Source organism: Spermophilus citellus (assembly GCF_964194105.1).
Source record: "Spermophilus citellus genome assembly, chromosome: 5".
NCBI classification, from domain to species: domain Eukaryota; kingdom Metazoa; phylum Chordata; class Mammalia; order Rodentia; family Sciuridae; genus Spermophilus; species Spermophilus citellus.
The window spans coordinates 38,464,451-38,484,915 of NC_138186.1; the positions used below are offsets into that span (position 1 = coordinate 38,464,451).

General features: G+C 38.2%; 2 protein-coding genes across 2 annotated transcripts in view; both read left to right on the top strand.

Moving 5' to 3' along the window:
- Nucleotides 1–20,465, top strand: part of PGBD1 (piggyBac transposable element derived 1) — a 340,888-nt gene that overhangs the window by 231,372 nt on the left and 89,051 nt on the right. The gene's annotated exons all lie outside the window — the stretch shown is intronic.
- LOC308649041 (epididymal secretory glutathione peroxidase) lies at nucleotides 3,681–8,471 on the top strand (the record flags this gene model as incomplete). Its single annotated transcript, XM_081294306.1, has 4 exons — nucleotides 3,681–3,834; nucleotides 6,126–6,243; nucleotides 6,683–6,782; nucleotides 8,265–8,471. 4 exons carry the CDS (start codon nucleotides 3,681–3,683, stop codon nucleotides 8,469–8,471), a joined length of 579 nt encoding a protein of 192 aa, XP_081150432.1.

The window sequence follows — 20,465 nt, forward strand, 5'->3', positions numbered from 1 at the left end:
GTTGACTTCATGCCAACAGATGCCAAGCAAGATAGGATGAAGGTAAGTGAGCTCCAGAGAGGGCAGGAGAGGGTAAACATGTATCTTTTCTTATTCATACTTTTTTGATTATCAGTGAGAGAGAACATTGTATTCTACCACATTTGATTTTCTGTTTACTCTTCTGTCCTGCTTCTATATTCTGTACTTCTTGCAAGTTTGGACTTGGGCTTTCTACCTTCTTGTGGGTTCCCCTAAACCTTTCTTCTCTTTTCCTTGAATATTCTTCATTCCCCATAAAATGGTGATTCTTGAGTACAGTCCTTTCTCTCCATCTCCAAGTGGAGGACTCCTGGAGCCCCATCCCCACCCCCAATCCCAGCCACATCAGTCACTAGCTGATCAGAGCTGAATCTGACAGAGGGACCAACGTGGATATCAGAGTAGGTGGGGATTGAGGTTTGGAGGAAAGGCTGAATCTGGTCATTTTAGACACAAATGATAGTGAAGGAAGGGGTTTTTTGCTAGTTTCTTCCTGAGTTCTTTCTAGTCCACTCAAACACTAATGTGAAGAAACACTTACATGGAAGTTTTAGGGATAAAGTCATAGTTATCACAGGAACATGAAAAAATTAACTGGAGTCTTAAAACAACTGGATTTGGAGTCAGATGTCTTGGAATCTGGCCTCAGTTTTATTCCCAGCTTATGACTTAATTGCCTTATTAATAAAACATGTATATATGGTAGTGGAAGGGATAGTCCAAGGAAGGATAGTAATGAATGAGAAGACTGAAAGGCAAAAAGGAATCATGAATTTAGAGACAAACAAACTTCACATGGTGGGTTGTCACTTTGGGCCTTGGATATAAATTTACTCAATGCTAATTTATTTTAACAGAATCTAGCTCATGGGTGGGTGAGCAACAATCATTACTCATATAATATGTTCTACAAAAGACAACTCTGATAAGATCTTTACCTCTATCTGAAATTGACTAGAAAAGTTGCTGGGTGACTTTCTATTTTCAGAATTGATAGGGTTTTTTATGTTACCAAATGCTGCCTAATTTTGTGTGGAGACTCTGGGCTTAAAATTTGCTTAATAAAAGCTGAGTCTGAGCTCTTTTTTTAGTATTTATTTTTTAGTTGTAGTTGGACGCAATACCTTTATTTTATTTATTTATATGTGGTGTTGAGGATCAAACCCAGGGCCTTGCATATGCTAGGCAAGCGCTCTACTGCTGAGTCACAACCCCAGCCGAAGCCTGAACCTTTTTTACAAACAATGATGGAAAACCTGGTTATTCAGATGTAGAAGTATGAGTCTAGACCCTTATCTCTCACCCTACAAAAAAGTCAATTCAAAATGGATCAAAGACCTAAGAATTAGACCAGAAACTCTGCAACTCCTGGAGGTGGGGGGACATAGAGTTATACATTCTAGCACATAAGCATAAGGTTCGCAGTAGGATCCCTGAAGTTCAGGAAATAATGCCAAGAATTAATAAATGGAATGGCATCAAATTAAAAAGCTTCTACACAGCAAGTAAAATAATTTTAAGAAGGTGAAGAGAGAACCTACAGAATGGGAGAAAAATCTTTGCTAGCTACTCTTCTGACAGAAGATTAAAATCCAGAATATATGAATATATATATGTTATATTATATGCATGTATGAATATGTAAAAACAAATCTCACTATTATGTAAAAACCACTATAATGCACTGATAAAAATCTGCAAAAAAAGTTGTGTCTGGAGGGGTTCAGACATATCACATAGATTTAAATAAACTAGGAACAATAATCAACATCTGTAGTAAGTCTTCAAGTTCAGAGTCTAAGACCCTGCAACCTGTTTGCAGCATGATTTTCATTGTGATAGGGGGGGAAAGAAAGAGGTGCAGAAAGCAAATTCTTAAAATTGTTTAACTTGGAACCAGGCATCATGAAAGTAGAAATGGATGTTCTCATATAATATTCTCTTTATACACACCTTAGAACTGGTGCATATAAGTGTGCAAATTTAGAGAAAGGCACAAAAACTTATATAGAGAAAATCGATTTCTCCCTAAGAGAAGGACTGAGTAACTGCAACCTGGTGTACTAGTGATATAATCACTGGATTATAGGGCTGGAAAAAGTTGGGTTTTGTTTTACATTACTCCTGAATGGGGGCGGATAGTGTTTAGTTAAAATTAGTTAAAATTCTTTCTGGTCCATTGCATATCCAGGAAATCTAGTTTAATCCTGTTTAAGTCTGCACCTTTCTTAGGATCTAATGCCCTTCTCTTTTTTTTCAAAACAGTTTCTCTGCCTTTTTCTCACTAGAGGGTTTAGATAAGTAGCTTCCTTTTCGTATTTCCTATCTTATACTCCTTGTATTCCACAGACAATTTGTAACAGCTTCCTCAATATAGGGAAAGAGATCAGGTTGTGCTAGTGAGTACTGTGGCTTCAGAGTACTTGGGTACTATAGGTACCCTGCAAGAATAGACAAGAATAAGAAAAATAAGATGAGAACAGCTTTGTAGAGGAATTCAACATAAGTACATGCAATGGAAGTTTCAGGAAGAGCCTATTTCTGTTACGTAAAATTTATTTCTGTTTTATGTGGATATCCATTCAAGTATGTTCAGGAGATTTGAGAAGGAATAGGATAGATGGAGCTGATAATGATGAAGGTGGGCACTAGGTACCTGAAACACAATGGTGTGGGGAGCTGGGTTTGTAATAGGTCAGATGCTGCCAGACAGATCCTAGTGACCTACTTGCAGATAGGCTTTGAAGCTCTCCATATCTTCTCTTAGGCATTGGCAGGCGTTACCCCAAAGCTGGGATTTCACAGTATTGACATACAAGAGCATCACATGAGTAAGAGCATGACAGAAGGGAGAAAAGTGAGATGGGGATGAATGTTAAACTTGGAGGGCCCTCCTTATAGCTGCATTTTACTCATGGAGAAACTGAGGTCCAAGATGAGAATTACCTAGGTTCATAGAGGAGTGTAATAATAAATCTGGCTTCGGATTCCCAGGCTAGAGTTCTTTCCATTCTAGTATGTTGATGCTTGGATTAAGAAGTCAGAAGACCTAGAGAAAGAAAAGTAACTCAGCTACTCTGAAATACGTAAGCAATTAAAAACTGCCCTTCTCTGAGACTTCAATCCAGAGCTAAAACATAGCTTCATTTTCACAGACATTAGGAAAGCAGGGGCTGGGATTGTGGCTCAGCAGTAGAGCACTTGCCTAGCACATGCGAGGCCTTGGGGTCAATCCTCAGCACCACATAAAAATAAGTAAATAAATTAAATAAAGATATTGTGTCCAACTACAACTAAAAAACGAATATTAAAAAATTTGGAAAGCAGTGTACTTTTCTCTTTAGCCCCACTTACTTTCTGTTTCTCATATCCCAGCTCACAAATCTCTTTTCTTTATATTTGTCCAAGTATTTCCTAGTAGCCTACCTCTGCCCAAATAATAGAAAGACAGACTTGACTACTTGTTGCTGGAGGAAAAAAAAAAAAAAAGGAAAGATTTTTAAGTCACAAAACCCACGTTTCAATATTTTCATTGATCCCTTAGACAATTATTTTTTGTTCTCTGAGTCTGATACCTGTATTATTCTTTAAGTGCTTTGAAATAATACACAGATATCAGGAATTATCACTAATATTATCATTTTTAAAAAATCTTCCAGATGGATTGCTACAAAGATGTAAAAGGCACCATATATAACTATGAGGCCTTCACTCTTAATGGGATGGAACGCATTCAATTCAAGCAGTATGAGGGCAAGTACATCCTCTTTGTCAACGTAGCCACCTATTGTGGCCTGACAGCTCAATATCCTGGTAAGAATTCACAGCCATATGTCTTTGGGACTAAATTTTCCAACTGATTTTAAATCACACTTGATATTCTAAAAATCACACTTGGAATTATATTCTAATTCTAATTATATGCCAACATAAATACTCATAGCTAAATGACTTTATTCTCAATGTCAAAATTCAATAAACTGTGCCCTATAGGCCAAATCTGGCCAGTCTGTTTTTATAAACCAAGTTGTATTGGACTCAGCTACGTTCGTTCATTTACTTACTATCTAAGTTGCTTTCATGCCACAGGCAGAGTTCAGTAGTTGTTTGAGTAGTGATGATGAAGGCCATGTGATCTGCAAAGCCTAAAATACTATTTAGCTTTTATAGAAAAAAAAAATTGCTGACAATTTCCTAGGCTTGGCCTCTGCTTTGTCTGAAGTTTCTAATAAAATCAATATATATCTAAGAACTAGGAGCTTCATAGAAGATTCCAGAAGTCTCCTTGGCAAATAGATAAGAAAAGATCCATGTTTTTTGAGACTTTTGCAAAGTCTTTTATAATGACAAGGAAAGGGGGAAGGAGTTTATACCTGGAGCTGTATTTGACTGGAGTTAAGGGCCAGAAGAAGAGGCTATGATAGAAGCACATACACCCTGTCAATCTTGCCTCTTCTCTTGGGTGTAGTTTTCTTCCTCCTTGTTCATTATTCAAGGAAGAATTTTGTCTCTCTCATATGTCTCTTAGGACCATTGGCTTAAAAACAAATGAATAGTAAGCAGGATGAATTATATCAGATATACTTTATATATTTGAATTACTAAGAATTTGTTTTTAATTATGTTGTGTTCTGCAGAAGTAATAGATTCACAAGCCTCAAAATTCGAAAAGAACAAAGAGGTTCAGAGTGAAAAAAAAATCTTTCCACCTCCTTTTCCTCCTTTCAGACAGCTTATATTATCATGTTTATAAAATATGGATATGGATTATTTTTCCTGCTTTTCCTACCAGTTGAAAACATGATGCGAATTTGTTTGCTGTCTTATTTTTTAAATTAACAACATAATTTTGAGTTTAGTTTATTTCCTCTTTCTTTTTTAAGACTGAATATTAACTGGGCTGATGGTGCATGCCTGAAATCCAGCAGCTTGTGAGGCTGAGGCAGGAGGATTTTGAGTTCAAAGTCAGCCTCAGCAACTTAGTGAGTTCCTAAGTAACTCAGTGAGACCCTGTAGTTAAGTGCCCTTGGATTCACTTCCTAGTACAAAAAAAAAAAAAAAAAAAAAAAAAAAAAGACTGAATATTATTTTTTAAACATAATTCATTTTGTCCATTTATAAGGGACTTTAAAAATGAACTTATTTCATCTCCTTCTGCACATAACAGATGAAGAAACTGAGGAATCGTTGCTCAAGGAGTGGAAGACAGGCTTCCTATTTTCTTTTCTTTCCTAGAGGGAGGGATTATCTGTAGTGCTGAAGACAAGAGGGAAGTACATGGAGAGAGGTTCTGAGGACTCACGTGAAAACAGGAAAGCAGTCTCTCCTTTTAAAGAAAGGGGATAAAAGGAGATACCAATTGGGTGAGCTGAATCTGAGTGGCACTGGCTAGTGTTCATCAAGGGACTGAAGGCATCTGGTCCAGAAAGTGTCAATAAAGAGACATGGATTATAAAAGCCTGAGCCAACAAGTTGGAAACTTCCTGGCAATAGAAGAAAGCTGCTGAAGCTCGTGTTTGGCAAATCACTGAAGACTTTTAGGTAGAAAGCATCTTTAACATCCTCAGGATGGTTGAAGAGCAACAGAAAGCTTAACTTGAACTTTTTCTGGTTTTCTTTGGCTCTGTCAGATTGATCTGCACTCTGCCAGCCTGTACTGAGGAAAGAAGCTCAGTCTTGTCATCTGTGTCTTCCCTTTAGAAAGAAAGATTCTGTCTGTAAATTCACCAACCAGGGAAAGCAAACTGATAAGAATAATAATGATGTTCCAACCTGGCTTTGTTTAAAAATCACGGGAGTTTGAATAATTAAGATGACTTGATCCCATCTCAGAGAAATAGAATCAGAAACTTATGGGCATCCTTATTTTTAATGATTGGGATGTGGCTACAGGCTTGGGAAATACTGTACTATATTCACTGGTCTAGCAGGCATGTCTGAAGATCTGGTGTCCAACTTCAGCTGTGTCACTCATAGCCTCTTTGATCTAGAGATATTTCCCTCCCTGGTCTCTGTTTCCTTCTCTGAAGAATGAATAACCCCAGGGATCCTTCTCTGCCCAAAGGTTATCTAGGCTGGCCATCATGTCCCTTTTCTAATCACAGAACTGAATGAACTTCAGGAGGAGCTAAAGCCCTTTGGCTTTGTTGTGTTGGGCTTTCCCTGCAACCAGTTTGGAAAGCAAGAACCAGGAGACAACACAGAGATTCTTCCTGGACTCAAGTAAGTGCCTGCCTGAAACCCAGTAGGAGACCCTTGTCCTTCTTTCCTTTCTGCAGAGATTCTTCCATCTCAGAAACCTCCCAGAAAGGTAGTGGATTATTAGGCTCAAGGGTATCTGCAAACTGATTTTTTTAAACATTAATCTACCTTGATAAGAGTCTGGTAGTGTCCAGAGATTTTGTCTCCACCCCTGGTTGAGAACTGGGTGGACTGTGGAAGAGCAGAACAGAGATAATTGGCACAGAAACAATAAGAGGAGCCAAGATAGATTGTGGAATAAAATAGTGACTAAGGAGCCCAAAGTCTAAAAATGGCCTATTTCTGTCACCTCTCCCATCTATTATATCTATTCCTCATTTTACCCTTTCCTGTGACTTCAAATCTGGTGTCCCATCATAACTTTATCCTGGAGCTTCCTGAGAACATTTGGTTATTGCAGGTATGTTCGTCCAGGGGGAGGATATATACCTAATTTCCAGCTTTTTGAGAAAGGAGATGTGAATGGTGAAAAAGAACAGAAAGTCTTCACCTTCTTGAAGGTGAGTCAGTTACTGGCTTAAACCTCCTCCTTTTCCCTAATATTCTTAGTGCAGAATTGTTATGGTAGAAATGGGCCCAAGAGATCATGCCTAGAGGTTGGATTGATCTTTTTAGAGGAAATCTTCAGGTCAGCATAAGATTTGGGTTTAATTTGTTAGTGTTTATGGGGCCCTGACTTTGTATGGGGGAGAGAATTGTGTGGAATGGCAGCTTTTACTGGGACCACCCTCTTACTCATTGACATTCATTAATTCATTCATCTAAGGTACATTTAATGAGTGCCTGCTACCTATAATGCAGGCTAAATAGTAACATGAGATCACAGTTGAGAGAGAGAGAGAGAATGCGCTAGAAATCAACAAGATTAATACAATGTAGTAGGTATTTTTAGTTGAAACATTGGTTTTTATTTATTTATTTGTTTGTTTGTTTGTTTGTTTGTTTGTTTTGTACTGGGGATTGGCCCCAGAGGTGCTTAACCACTGAGCCACATCCCCCAACCCTTTTTTTATTTTTTATTTTGAGACAGGGTCTCACTAAATTGCTTAGGGCTAGGCTAAGTTGCAGAGGTTGGCCTCTAACTTGTGATACTCTTGCCTTAGCCTCCCAAATTGCTGGGACTATAGGCATGTGCCATCATGCTGCTAATACTGGTTTTTGGACAAAGAGAGTGCCAGAGCTAAAAGAATCCTAAATATCAGTAGAGTGAATTACTTCTAAATGCTGGACTTGGACCAAGACTAGCCCATTTTAAAATTTGTGTATATCCTCAGTAAGCTGAAGAAAGAATACGTACAGAGGATTTCATTAATTCAACTCACGTAACTTATAGGGCTGTCCTTTATTTAAAGATTATGACTGGGGCTGGGGTTGTGGTTCAGTGGTAGAGTGCTCACCTAGCATGCACGAGGCACTGGATTCAATCCTCAGCATCATATAAATGTAAAATAAAGATATTGTGTCCACCTAAAATTAAAAAATAAAGATTAAAAAATAAAGATTATGACACATATATTCTTAGGATGGCATTTCTAAAATGATGATGATGAATTGATGGTATTTAACATTTTTGCTTTGATATAATGTCATTAACTCTAAGTTATCCCCAAAAGATATTTATTGAAATGCTATTGGCCCATTGAACCCTAAAACTTGGAAATACACATTTTAATCCAAGTCAATCACTTTGCAGAAAAGGACAATGAAGCTTGAGTGGTGACATATCTTAACACAGGTGGCATGATTGTGGGTTGGGTTTATGGGGAAAAAATAAAAGGAAGAAGCAGAATTTGGCTACAATAATTACAACATTCCTGATAATTGACATTGTGGTGTTTGGAAATTTTATGGGGTTTACCAGGAATCATAGGAAATAAAATATTTAGATACAGGAGGAAGTGGATTACTTCTGAGTAAAAATACCTTGATCTTCTGGTAGCAAAAGTGATGTGTTGTTTCTCTTTTCCATCTTTCTGCTTCAGCATTCCTGTCCTCATCCATCTGAGATGTTGGGCTCATTAAAATATATCTCCTGGGAACCCATAAAAGTTCATGACATCCGTTGGAACTTTGAAAAATTTTTGGTGGGGCCTGATGGAGTCCCTGTCATGCGATGGTTCCACCGTGCTACAATCAGCAGAGTCAAGTCAGACATTCTGGTATACCTGAAGCAATTCAACACTAAATAGGAAGACTGAGTTGGGGGCAGAAGCCATCTTGCTTCTCACCTAAAGACCTGTTCTGAAAAACTTCATCTTTTTACCATATTCTTTTCCTAAATGGCCTCCTTTTGACTAAGCTATCTTCATTCTGCTAACGTTCCCATTTTCCACCAAGTAGATTTGTATTTGGAAGGCTATTGCCCTTTCTCCTGGAAAAAGTGTGTGGGTCAATAGTAAAAGAATGGAAACCCTAATCCCCAGGCCTCCATTAGAGTTTGAATAATTCATATCCATAAAAGGAAAATCATCCTTCCATGAGAATGGCTTAGTTTTCCATCATCTTTGGAAGAAGGATGTCCCTGGATGTTGACTCCTCCTTTTTCCACCCTGAAGGTACAGAAAGAGCATGGGGATCTAGTCATTCAAATTATATTCTACTTCTTAGTAGGACAACCATGTATTTCAGTTTCTAAGTCTTTTGGAATAGTTTTCACACATGACATTTCCCTCCACCTGTCATTCTCCAGTGAGAACCCTAAGGGAAAGTAGGAGCAAGAACAATGACTTAGATGAAGGGAGGGTGTCTCCATGATAATAGGACCCAGGACTTTTCTCTGTTCTGTCCTGTAAAAATTCTCCTTATTGTCCAATTCTTAGTGTATTCAGATTATGGCTCCTGAATGGGGACAGATTTTTATCTTTTGAGGGATGAAATTCCCCTCTCAACCCCAGATTTCTCAGCTTCAGAACCAGCCTTATTACTGTCTCAAATAAAAGTTTTATGCAGCATCTAAGATCTCTGTGGTTTTTAAAATTCCATATTGTACTTGAACTCATCTTATCTTCCTCCTAGTGCTTACTGATGGTGTATTGTTCAGAATTCTCGAAATTCCCCCAACAAAGGGATTTATACTCTCAGATGTTTGGAAAGTTGTCACTTGATGGCTTTTAGTTGTCACCTGTCTTTGGGAATTGCTTTAGGCCAAGTTTGTTGCCTCCTGGGATAGCCAATATCCAATTACTTGTTCAGGAGGAGTGACAAAGGACTCCATCCCTCAAGGGATGCTTCCCCACGTGGTGCCTCCTTTCCCTCAGTGTTTGGTTCAGTGGTGGCTGACTGGATGAGTGACATATGCACACATGCACCAGCAGATGTGATGAATCGGGTGATTTAAAAACGTGGGAGGATTGGTAATTATTCAGTAATAGAATTGGATGGTCTTTGCTAGAGGAAATTAATGCTTTGGAGAGAGACAATCAAAAGTTGAGGATGATATATCACTTAAAAAAGTCTCAATGTGAAAGGATGCCTCCATGGGATCCTGTTAAGAACCTCTCATATCCTGCAACTCAGGACACAAAAAGCCAAGGTGCTGGCCCAAGACTTAATCATAGGAATAGCAGAATTTCAAAGAAAGTTATATTCCAAACCTAGATTATTGTTGTGATTGGCAAAAGGTGTGGCTTATGCAGTCCAGGGGGAGAAATAAAGAATGTCCACACGCTTCTGCCCCTTTCAATGCTCTATTCACTCAAATTACTCAATACAATTTCACTCTATAGGTTCTTAATCAAGAAAACAAAAATCCTTAATGCTAGGCACTGCAATAGACATAATCAATTCACAGCAAACAATTCCAGATTAATTAATTCTAAGCACTGCAAACACACTTAATCATGACTGGCTAATGATAGACATTGCCCCTGCATGCTAAGTTCAAGTGTCAGTTCAAAAGTCTCAAGCCTTAGGCTTTAAGTCCAGCAGATGCATACTCACTCAGACAGTGGTGATCAGGTCAGGAACCAAGGCAGGCTTCTCAAGGATGGAGCTGATGGCTGATTAAGGAGAAGTTCATAGGGAGAAGTTGCAGCTCTCACCAGGGTCAAGATGTGGCTGTAGAGTTTGAGAGCAGTGAGGAAAATGCAGAGGATCGGGAAGTGTTGGGATGTCAGTCCAGGTCCTCATCAGACTCTCAGAATGAGGGCATCATTGTCAGATGGCTGGATGTCTGTTTATTAGCTCTATTATTTATACCAAATTTGGGGGCTTTGACACCCTCTTTCAATCCTTATCAGCTGCCACCGGGTATCTCAGTGACATCATTTACCCTGGGATTAAAACATCTGGTCTGGTGGTCCCCATCCTGATCTTTTCACCTTTCTCTCTTATCAGGTGCCTTTCCCTCTTATCAGGCCAGGACAGCCTGCCAGAGACTTCACTCTTGAGTTTATCAGGGTGGGGAGAAGTGACTTGTTTGTGCCACAGGGCCATACTGGAAGGCTCCTTTAGGGGTGCCTGGTGAGACTGCAGGTTTCAAACAGGAGTTTTAAAATGGAGTTGCTTAGGCTTAGGCCTAAGGCTATCCTCACAATGTCTCCTATGCCAAGGTCCTGGTAATGACTGGAAACGAATAAAACCCGGAGACATTGGATGGACCTTTGAATTGATGCATTAAAACATCAAAATTCCCCAGATTTGCCAGAACCCCTGAAACTATTAAAAGTGGTTAAACCCATGTCCTTCTTGCTTGAAAGCAATGTAGATGTTGTTTGCTATCCACTCAGCATTTACCCCATGTACAACTAGAGTCTAAGAAGAGTTTATTGATATAGTAGCATTTTCCCTGAATACAGAATTTTTATATGCTGCCATGAACCTAGCACGCTATTAGGATACCTCCTGCTTAGAAAAAGAAATAGTTCTTGCTAAATGTAGTAGAAATGTCATCTGCTGTGACAGATGGCAGAATTAAGGGATCAGAAGTTCAGAAATGTGGAATGCTATAATGGATTTACCATGGGAAACCCACTAGATAACTATGTGTCACTGGAGGACTAAAGAACATTCAGTCTGAAAAAAATAAAAAGAAATGTGCTGGTAAGAGGGGCCATTTTGTTCACATTGTTTGAAACCTTTAACGAAAATGTTTAAAAATATTTAATCTATATGTGTAATTCTTCATAGAACAAAAACAAACAAACAAAAAGCCTAAACAAAAAACAACAAATGCTAACAATGGATTTCTTAAGATATAAGACTTCAGAAATTTTTCAAAAAAATTTTATTGTTTTCTTGCATTTGTTTAGCTTATATTGCAATCATAATTTAAAAGTGTTTTTCCTTTATTAATAAATAATAATTATTATCATTCTTATTATTTGCAGTGCTGTAGATCTAAAACAGTTTTTTTTTTTTTTTTGTAAAGGAAGTATCTCTTTGAATGTTTCAGGGTAGCAAAGTATAAATTAAAAGCGGGCGAGTCGGGTTGAGACAGCAGCATTTAAAGCAAAGGAAGGCTAGCTGAATGCAGAGTGGAAGTGCAGAAAAGTAGAATGGCGAAGATATAAGGTCCAAGAGAAGCACAGTTTCAGAGTGAAATGTCTGTTTTGTATGCAGCCATCTTAGCTTCCATCTTTTCCTGAGCTAAAGTGACTTCTTTCATTCTAACCGCGGTACTGAAGACTGCCACCCTCAGTCTCTGCGTGCCTAGTGTTGCGGCGAGGGGTAGGACAAGGGAAGACGAACTCGGCTAATTCCGGGAGTTCCCTTGTTTACGTCTTTTAATCCCATTCGTGGAAACCTTGTGTCTTTTTTGTTCATAGTATTTAGTATCAAAAACAAATGTTTTGAACGACCAACAATAAAAAAATAATAATAATAATAAAACAACAACAAAAAAACTTTAAGAGCAATTACTCTTTAATCTTCATTTGTAAATGTATCTTCACTTAACGTCCCCGAGGCACCACCTGCGGTGGCTCCAGTGGCGCAATCGGTTAGCGCGCGGTACTTATATGACAGTACGACTTGTGAGCAATGCCGAGGTTGTGAGTTCGAGCCTCACCTGGAGCAGTTTTACTATTCTCTTATCTATGCAAATGAAAAAGACACAAAATTTGAATCCCCTTTAAGGAATTATATTGTGACTTATGATAAACCATTCCCAGGCTCTGACTGTGTTTTATCTGAAGATTTCCAAGATTGTGTGTGAGAGGTGTCACTATATCTTAGCTTTTGATGCTGACTTCTCAACCAAAGCTTTGACAACATTTGGCAGTTGCTGAAACACCTGTTCACAGTATTTGATTCCATAGTTTCTTGAGCATCATAACTCAGGCTTAGAATTCGGGTTCACAGAAAAATTAGTGAAAAATAATTCTTTCTGATTTATCAGCTCTCTGAAATGAGGGAGATTTTTAAAACTAATTATCTTAGTGGGAAATGTCCTGTCCTTGAACCTGTTTTCCTTACCTCAGTTTCTTCATCCCTTTAGACTTTCTCTGGAATTCTTATCACTTTAATAAGTCCATGTTACTGATAGTTAACAACGGAGACACAGGTATTGAGTCTTGAAAAAGACTTGGAAAAGTTTTGCCCCATTCCAACCCTTTAGAGTTGAGCAGGAAGCCCGTGTGTGAGACATTAATCTCACCCTCCAGAGTTTTTAAAAATATTTTTTAGTTGTAGGTGGGCCTTTGGATGTTTTTTTAAATGCTTACTTATATGTGCTTACTTATATGAGCTTCTGGAATCGAACACAGTGCTGCCTCACACGTACAAGGCAAGCCCTCTACCGCTGGGCTACAACTCCAGCCCCTCACCCTCCAGGTTTTAAACATTGTCTGAGACATTCTAGAGATAGGCTTAGAGCTCTTCCACTTTACCAAAGCTTTATAATTTTCACGTGCAAATGTTCTTCATTACCAGTTCTGTTCCAGCTACTGCTACATTTTGGAGTGCAACATTCTCACTGGTCCCAACCCTACCTGCCTATCTTGGAAATGTAGGTTTAAAACCTGACTCACAGACCAACTTGGACCAAAGCTTAAGAAATGATGTACAATAGATATGTCAATAGGAGCTATTCACAGTTTTTAATAATAAGTCATCAATTGTTTAATGGCCACAAATTCCCTCCCTAAACATACATTCTTTTGTAATGTAATTTGCACTGGTGTCCTTCAAGAAATGGGGTCTCTTTCCATTCCCCTTGAATGTCAGCTGTCTTATTATTGCTTTGATCGATAGAATGCTGTGGAAATTATGTGTGTAAATGATATTTTGGGAATTCCAAGAAGCCTTGCAACTTCTCCTCTTGCCCTCCTGTTACCTTGGTCTATGGTATAGAGAAACCTCATCTAGACTCTTAGAGGATAGACTAACTAGAGTCCCAGTCATCTCAGCCATTCCAGCCATTCCAACTGACAAGCTGCACAGGATGAATTAGGATTGTCTTATTCCATCGAGTCCAAGTTACAGACAGTCTTCAACTTGGACCATCCATGCTGCCAGTTGAATACATTTACATGAGTGACTCCACACAAAACCAGCAACATATTGACAATTAATCCTAGCTCAAACTGTTTACCTGCAGAATTGTAAACATGGTAGACAATTGTTGTTTTAAGCCACTAAATTTGAGTAAGGATTGCTATATAGATATAAAAGATGGATACAAGCATTTACTATAAAGTTCTGAGCATAAAGTAAGAGCTTAAGATAAGATAGCTATTTATTTATTACTTTTGAGGATCATCTCATTATCCCATGCATTAGGTTTTCTCTGTTCTTGCTATAGCTGGAAGACTACAGAATCATCTGGGGTCTCGGGCTATTCAAATTTAACAATGAGATAACCTTCAGTCTTCTTAGGTTCTTGCACCAAGCTCAGAGTTCTCACTCTGAAAGACCCAGGACTTCCAGATCTCTAGAGTAAGTGGCAGTCTGAATGAGCAAGTATGGCTCACATTTTCCACATGCTTGTCATTAGCTCTGAGTGAAATTTATCAGTGATGAATTAAAATAAAAAATAAAGAATAGATAGTTTGTCTATCACATTCTGGAGTTCATGTAGAGTAAATAAAATAAAAGGGCTTATTGTACATAAAAACAGTGAAGAGTTTAGAATTTCCTCATTTTCTCATGTAACATATGCTATATAATTTATTTTCATTCATTTTGGCTCAATCTATTAGATTTTACAACCCACTATATTATAATAGATCTATCATAACCCCCAAACTTACCTTTGTATATAATCATATCATTTGAGAATGACAATTTTGTTTCTTCCTTTACAATCACTTTAGCTTTTATTGTTATTATTTGTAAACTGTCTGCAAAAGGCAATAAATAAGGCACACAGGAGTCTGTAATCTTGAATAGAAGTGATAAGAATTGTCATCCCTGATTTGTTACCAGTCTGAAATGGACTGTTTTCAGTATTACCTATTTCCCATTTATGATTGATATCTACTATAAAATTTTTGAATATGTCATCTACTAGGTTAAAGAAATCATCTTCTGTGATGCTTTTAGTATTGATCACTATTTAATGCTGAATTTTTATCAAGTACTGTTTCTATCTATATTTAAGGCGATCACAAATTTTTATTTTTATTTCTAAGTATACACCCACCTTGTTTTCCTAGAGCCTAAGATAAGTTAGACTTTCAAGACAAAAATGACTTATAATTCATCTTAAACAACTGTGTACAGTTCCTTCCTTAACTTTCAGGATGAGTTACATCTATTTTTCAAGAGTGAGATTGATTTATGATTTTCCTTTCTTGTAATGTTCCAATCAGGTTATGTACAAAAGTGATACCAGTTTGTTCAGCAGTGTCCTTTAAAAAAATAATTTAAAAAAAATACACACCTATCTATATGACCCAGCCATTCAACTCCTAGGTATTTACCCAAGAGAAATGAAATCATATATTCACACAAATCACTTTATACAAATGTTCATAGCAGCTTTATTATATTAGCCCAAATCTGGATATATTCTAAATGTTCATCAACAGGTTGAACAAATTGAAGTATATCCATAGGACAGAATACCATCCAGCAATAATAATAAGTGAATTTGTCATGCAAGCAAAAACATTGATGAATCTCAAGATGATGATTATGACAAAAATAATTTTCTAAATTCCATACTGTATAGTCCCACTAACATAAAATTACAAAAACTTCAGACACATGATATTTTAAAAACTGCAAACAGCACTACAGAAAGCAGATCAGTATTGTGGGAGGTTGCAGGGATTTCAAAAGTACAGGGGCATGAGGAAACTTTGGGAGGTTGTTGCAGTAATTCACTCACAGGTCAGCATGAGAAAGAAAGAAGAAGCAGAGCAAGCAAAGCAGCAAGCAGAAAAAAAAAGTCCTTTATTGTGTACAAGCAATCTTTTTATAGTATTATGAACAAAGAAGGCAGCCTTCCAACATCAATAAATCAGGTCTTTCAGCTAATTAAACATAGCATAGAAGTTTTACTTTCTAATCAGAAGTGACCTGCTTCTCATGGCTAATCTATTCTCCGCCTGGAGCATGTTGAGCTCTGCTCTCTGTTAAGAACAGATAATAAAATTTTTCTTAGTGCCCTCCTAGCCCACTTGGCAGAACATCCTGTTTGTAGGGAAGTCCTCCCAAGGACAGTAGACATCTCGTTTTCAAGCATGTTTGCTGTTACCTTATCTAAACATTGAAGGAGCCTCTCGTTTGCAAGTAGGCCTTCCCAAGGACAGCAGACACCTAGTTTTCAAGTATGTTCGCTGTTACCTATCTATACCTTGACAGAATATCCCGTCTGCAGACAGACTCCATCAAGGACAGTAATAGTTACGCAGTCACATCTGATTCTTTATATTTCCCTCCTTTTGTTTTTGTAAATGAGCCATAGCAGAAGCGATAAGAGAGGTTTCATGCAAGGGAGAGAAATGAATTACAGTAGATGGGGAAGAGAGAGAAGATGGGAGGGGAGGGAAGGGGGGATAGTAGAGGATAGGAAAGATAGCAGAATACAACAGTCACTAGTATGGCAATATGTAAAAACGTGGATGTGTAACCGATGTGATTCTGCAATCTGTGTACGGGGTAAAAATGGGAGTTCATAACCCACTTGAATCAAATGTATGAAATATGATATGTCAAGAGCTTTGTAATGTTTTGAACAACCAATAAAAAAAAAGAGAGAGGTTTCATGTTTCAGTTGCCTTTGCTTTCTCCAGCATTGGAAGACTATATACAAAACAAAACACAAAACAAAAATTATTACAGCGTTACCTAAAGAAGTTGACAACAAGGTAGAGAAATGACATAAAGGATTTAAATTAGCAATACTTGAAGACAATTTTTGTAAAATTTCAGATCCTGTTAGTTCAGGTAATGTCTTACTAAAGGTGTCTATAATAGTTTTTTCCAAATTTATAATTTCTAAAGTTAAATTTTGATGTCCATTTAACCGTCTTTTAACAGTTTCCCAGGAATCACTGGTATTAGATGGCACAGGAGTCACACAAATTTGAAAGAATTCCAGTCACACTTCAGAACACTTCTGGTAGTCAAGATAGTCACTTGATCGCCAAGCCAGGAAACAGTATGTTGTAAATTGATCACATCTGTAGCCAACTGAGAGTCTAAGTCCTTTAGTTGTTGCTATAATAAATGAGCATCTTGATGCCATGTTCTCACAAAATCCGCAGTTTGAATGCCTTGATGTAAAGTAATGGCCAGCTACTGCAGCAGTGGCAGTTACAGAAGCAACTGCAAGGATTGAAGCTATAATTATTCCTATTAATGTCAAGAGCGATGTAACAAAACTTGAATAGCATTGTACAAATGAGTAACAGACAATGAATCAGACCAAAGACGAGTCAAATTAACAGGCACCCACAATTCTGTGCAAGCTTTAACAATAACTAACGTATAATTATTAATTTCTATTAATTCCCAATTAGCTGTATCTGTGTTCATTGTTTTTATTGTAATAATGATTTTATGAATTGTCAAACACGTGTAGCTCATGTGTAGCTCATTCTGTGGCAATTATGGCTGGATAAAATCGTTTAAAGGATATATCTGGAATCTCATTATGGCATTCTGCATGAGTAGTTGTGGGTCTCCTCTTCACACACACATACCTCCCCCTACACACACACTGTGGAAGAATGTGCATCTCTGATTTATTTCTTCTTTGAGCGTTTTAAAGAAATACCTGGGGCCTGAGGTTGTAGCTCAGTGGTGAAGCGCTTACCTAGCACGTGTGAGGAAGTTATTGTGTTCAACTACAACCAAAAATATAAATTAAAAAAAAAAGAAAAGAAAGAAAGAAAAAAGAAAAGAAAACAAAAATCAAAACACAAAAGCCTTGGTAAGAGAGGAGGCTTGGAATTTTCTCAGAAGATATTTGGCAACTAATTAAATTTTTTCATAATTTAAAATTATTTATAACTGTTATTCTTTCCTGAATCTGATTTATACTTCACATTGTTCGTTTCATCAAAATATGAAAATATATTGGCCGGATTCTTTCCATTTTTAGAGAAGCTGCTCCCTCTTGGTCCTGATCTTTGCCTGGGTTACTGCTTCTTACTTTTTTCAATACTTTTTAAACCTGGTTTCGGGATATTGCGGGTAGTCGGACTAACTCCGCCCACTGGGTGGGAGAATGCGGGAACCGAGAGACCGCGTCCTGTAGCTGGTCGCCTCCTCCTGAATCAGAAACGGGTTTTATAACGTTTCTCCAGTTCCTTGAAATGTGGGAAGTTTTTCTTTCGAAAGGGGGCGACATTGGTTAACCTGACTTCAAAAGGACCAAGTTCTCCAGATACCTAGTGTGTAAGTGTGTCTGTCTCTGCGGGCCGAATACGTAACCGAACGCCTACTGTGGACCAGTGCAAGAAGAAAGGTGGTTGCCCGGAGGGAACCAGATCCTCAACATAAGTCCCTGACGCTCCCACCTCACTTCCAGGGCCCACCCCAACCGCTAGAAGAGGGTCCTCAAGGATCAAGATTCACGCCTTGCCCCCACCTCCACCCCACTCAAATCGACACAAGGGTAGTTTGCTTAGCCGAGTGCAAGCCTTTGTACAAGTTAAGAAAGGAGAGGTCGAATACAGCGGATCTCAAGAGAGGTCTACTGGACGTAGAACTTCATTTCCCACTTGAAAGAGTAGCGAAGACGCTTTTTTCCCCAAAGTGGATCGGATGCTACAGTGGTGCTTGGGAAATGGAGAGAGAAAAGTGAAAGAAAAACTGATCCAACCACGAAGGGATTCGAACCCTCAATCTTCTGATCCGAAGTCAGACGCCTTATCCATTAGGCCACGTGGTCCCGGATACATAAGGTTGTGAAAAATTATAACAAGTGTTTGGAGTCCCTGCGCGAGGTAGTTGGAACATCAGTACACGTTTTTCTGTAATCTTAGCAGAATGATAAAATCTTCGCCAATAACCTTTTTTCAAATATGGTGTAATTCATATACTCGAAAGCTAAGTCCTTTCTCTTGTGTCTCACAAGAGCAGGGGAATGATACGAAAAGAGAATTCTGATTTTCTCCAAATACCTGCCCTTATTACCAAATTTTACACCAAATTTGCATAATGCAATAGTGTCCCTCAGTCAATAATTAAGCCGTAAAGAAATAGGGAAAGAAAAGAATTAAACATTCCTTTGTAATCACGGTTACAAACGCGGTTTGCATCAGAATTGAGAGCCACTGGGAGTAAACGAAAACCACCACACTGTGGACAAGAAAGACCCTTCCTGCCACTTTCTCAGTTTGGTCAGACCCGCCGCCGACGACTGCAACTGGGATTAAAGAGAGGCCTCTTCCTGGGCTTGTCGCTTCCTACCAAAACAAGAAGTATAGACCCCACTGAGGATTCTCCAATGTGACTTTTTTTTAAAGCCCAATAATTAATGAAATGATTATAAAATGCCTATCACCTTGTGCCACCACTTGGTTGTGATGGTGTGTGGTTTTGCAGAGAGAAGCCTTCCCCAGTCTTATTTTCCTCAAACACCCTAGGCGCACGAGATTCCGACTTGCCTTTCGTTGTGTACCCGCGGGGAAGCACCTGATGGGAAAGGTGCGCGCTAGACAGACTCCGGTGGGTGGGCCAGCCTGCAGCGCACCCTCTGCAGGCGAGAGTAGCCCAAGCCGCGAAAACCGTAGGTCTGGAATCCCAGGCTTGTGGAGTCTCGCTCTTATTTCTGGGGACTCTGGAGGTCCGGGTTTGAGTCTTTACAAAACTGGCTTCCTCGCTACATCCTGGCTTTCCCAAAGTCTGTTATGCAGACTTTTCATATTTTAGAAATGCTGGAGGAACATTATTTTCAAAAAAAAAAAAAAAAGCTCTGAAAATCAAAGCTGGACCTTGAAGAGGCTGCGCTCTTTTTCTGTAGCCCTCCAGGAAAGCACCATCTGGACAGGTCAAAGCGTCACTGTGAGGGCCTTTTACCCAACGCAGAGGGGTTCAGTAAACACACAGGATCCAAGCTTACTCTGATCTCTAAAAGACTTTTCTTTTCTCCCTCTTTAGAGAGGGAGATTAGAAAATTCAAATGAAACGGCAACTTATGGAGAAATATAAATTACGAATTTCGATTTAAGAAAAAAAATGACAAATATGAATAGTCCTAAAACTGCTACATAGACTGAATAGTAAGATATTTTCTAACAGAGAAAACTCCAAACTTTAAACTGAGAAGTTTTTCAAAACAATACAGAGAATATAAATTCAATTGGACACAAACTCTTCAAATTAGGATGGAAAGACTTTCCATCTCAATTTATAAACCTGACTTCATCCTAATACAAATATCAGATTAAAGGTGGTGTGAGAAAGGAAAGTCATAGGACCTGAACATCAATGCAGTATCCTTTAAAACAAAAACAAAACCTAATACCTAACTGAATTCAACAATTATTACAAATTAAAACAAATCTGTGTTTATACCAAAAATTAGGTGTCAATTGAACATTAGGAAAACAATTGCTATGATTCAGTACATCAAAAAATTAGAGGAAAAAATTATGTTTACCAGAGTAGAGGCAGAAAAACATTTAATAAATTTCTGTGTCCACTCATGATACAGGTGTTAATCTAGAAATAAAAGGAAATGTCTTTGGATTTTAAAAACACAAACATGATTGGCAGAAAGTATAATAATACTTAAAGGTAAAATTTTTAAAACACTCTGTTTAGAATTAGGAACACATGGAGTATAC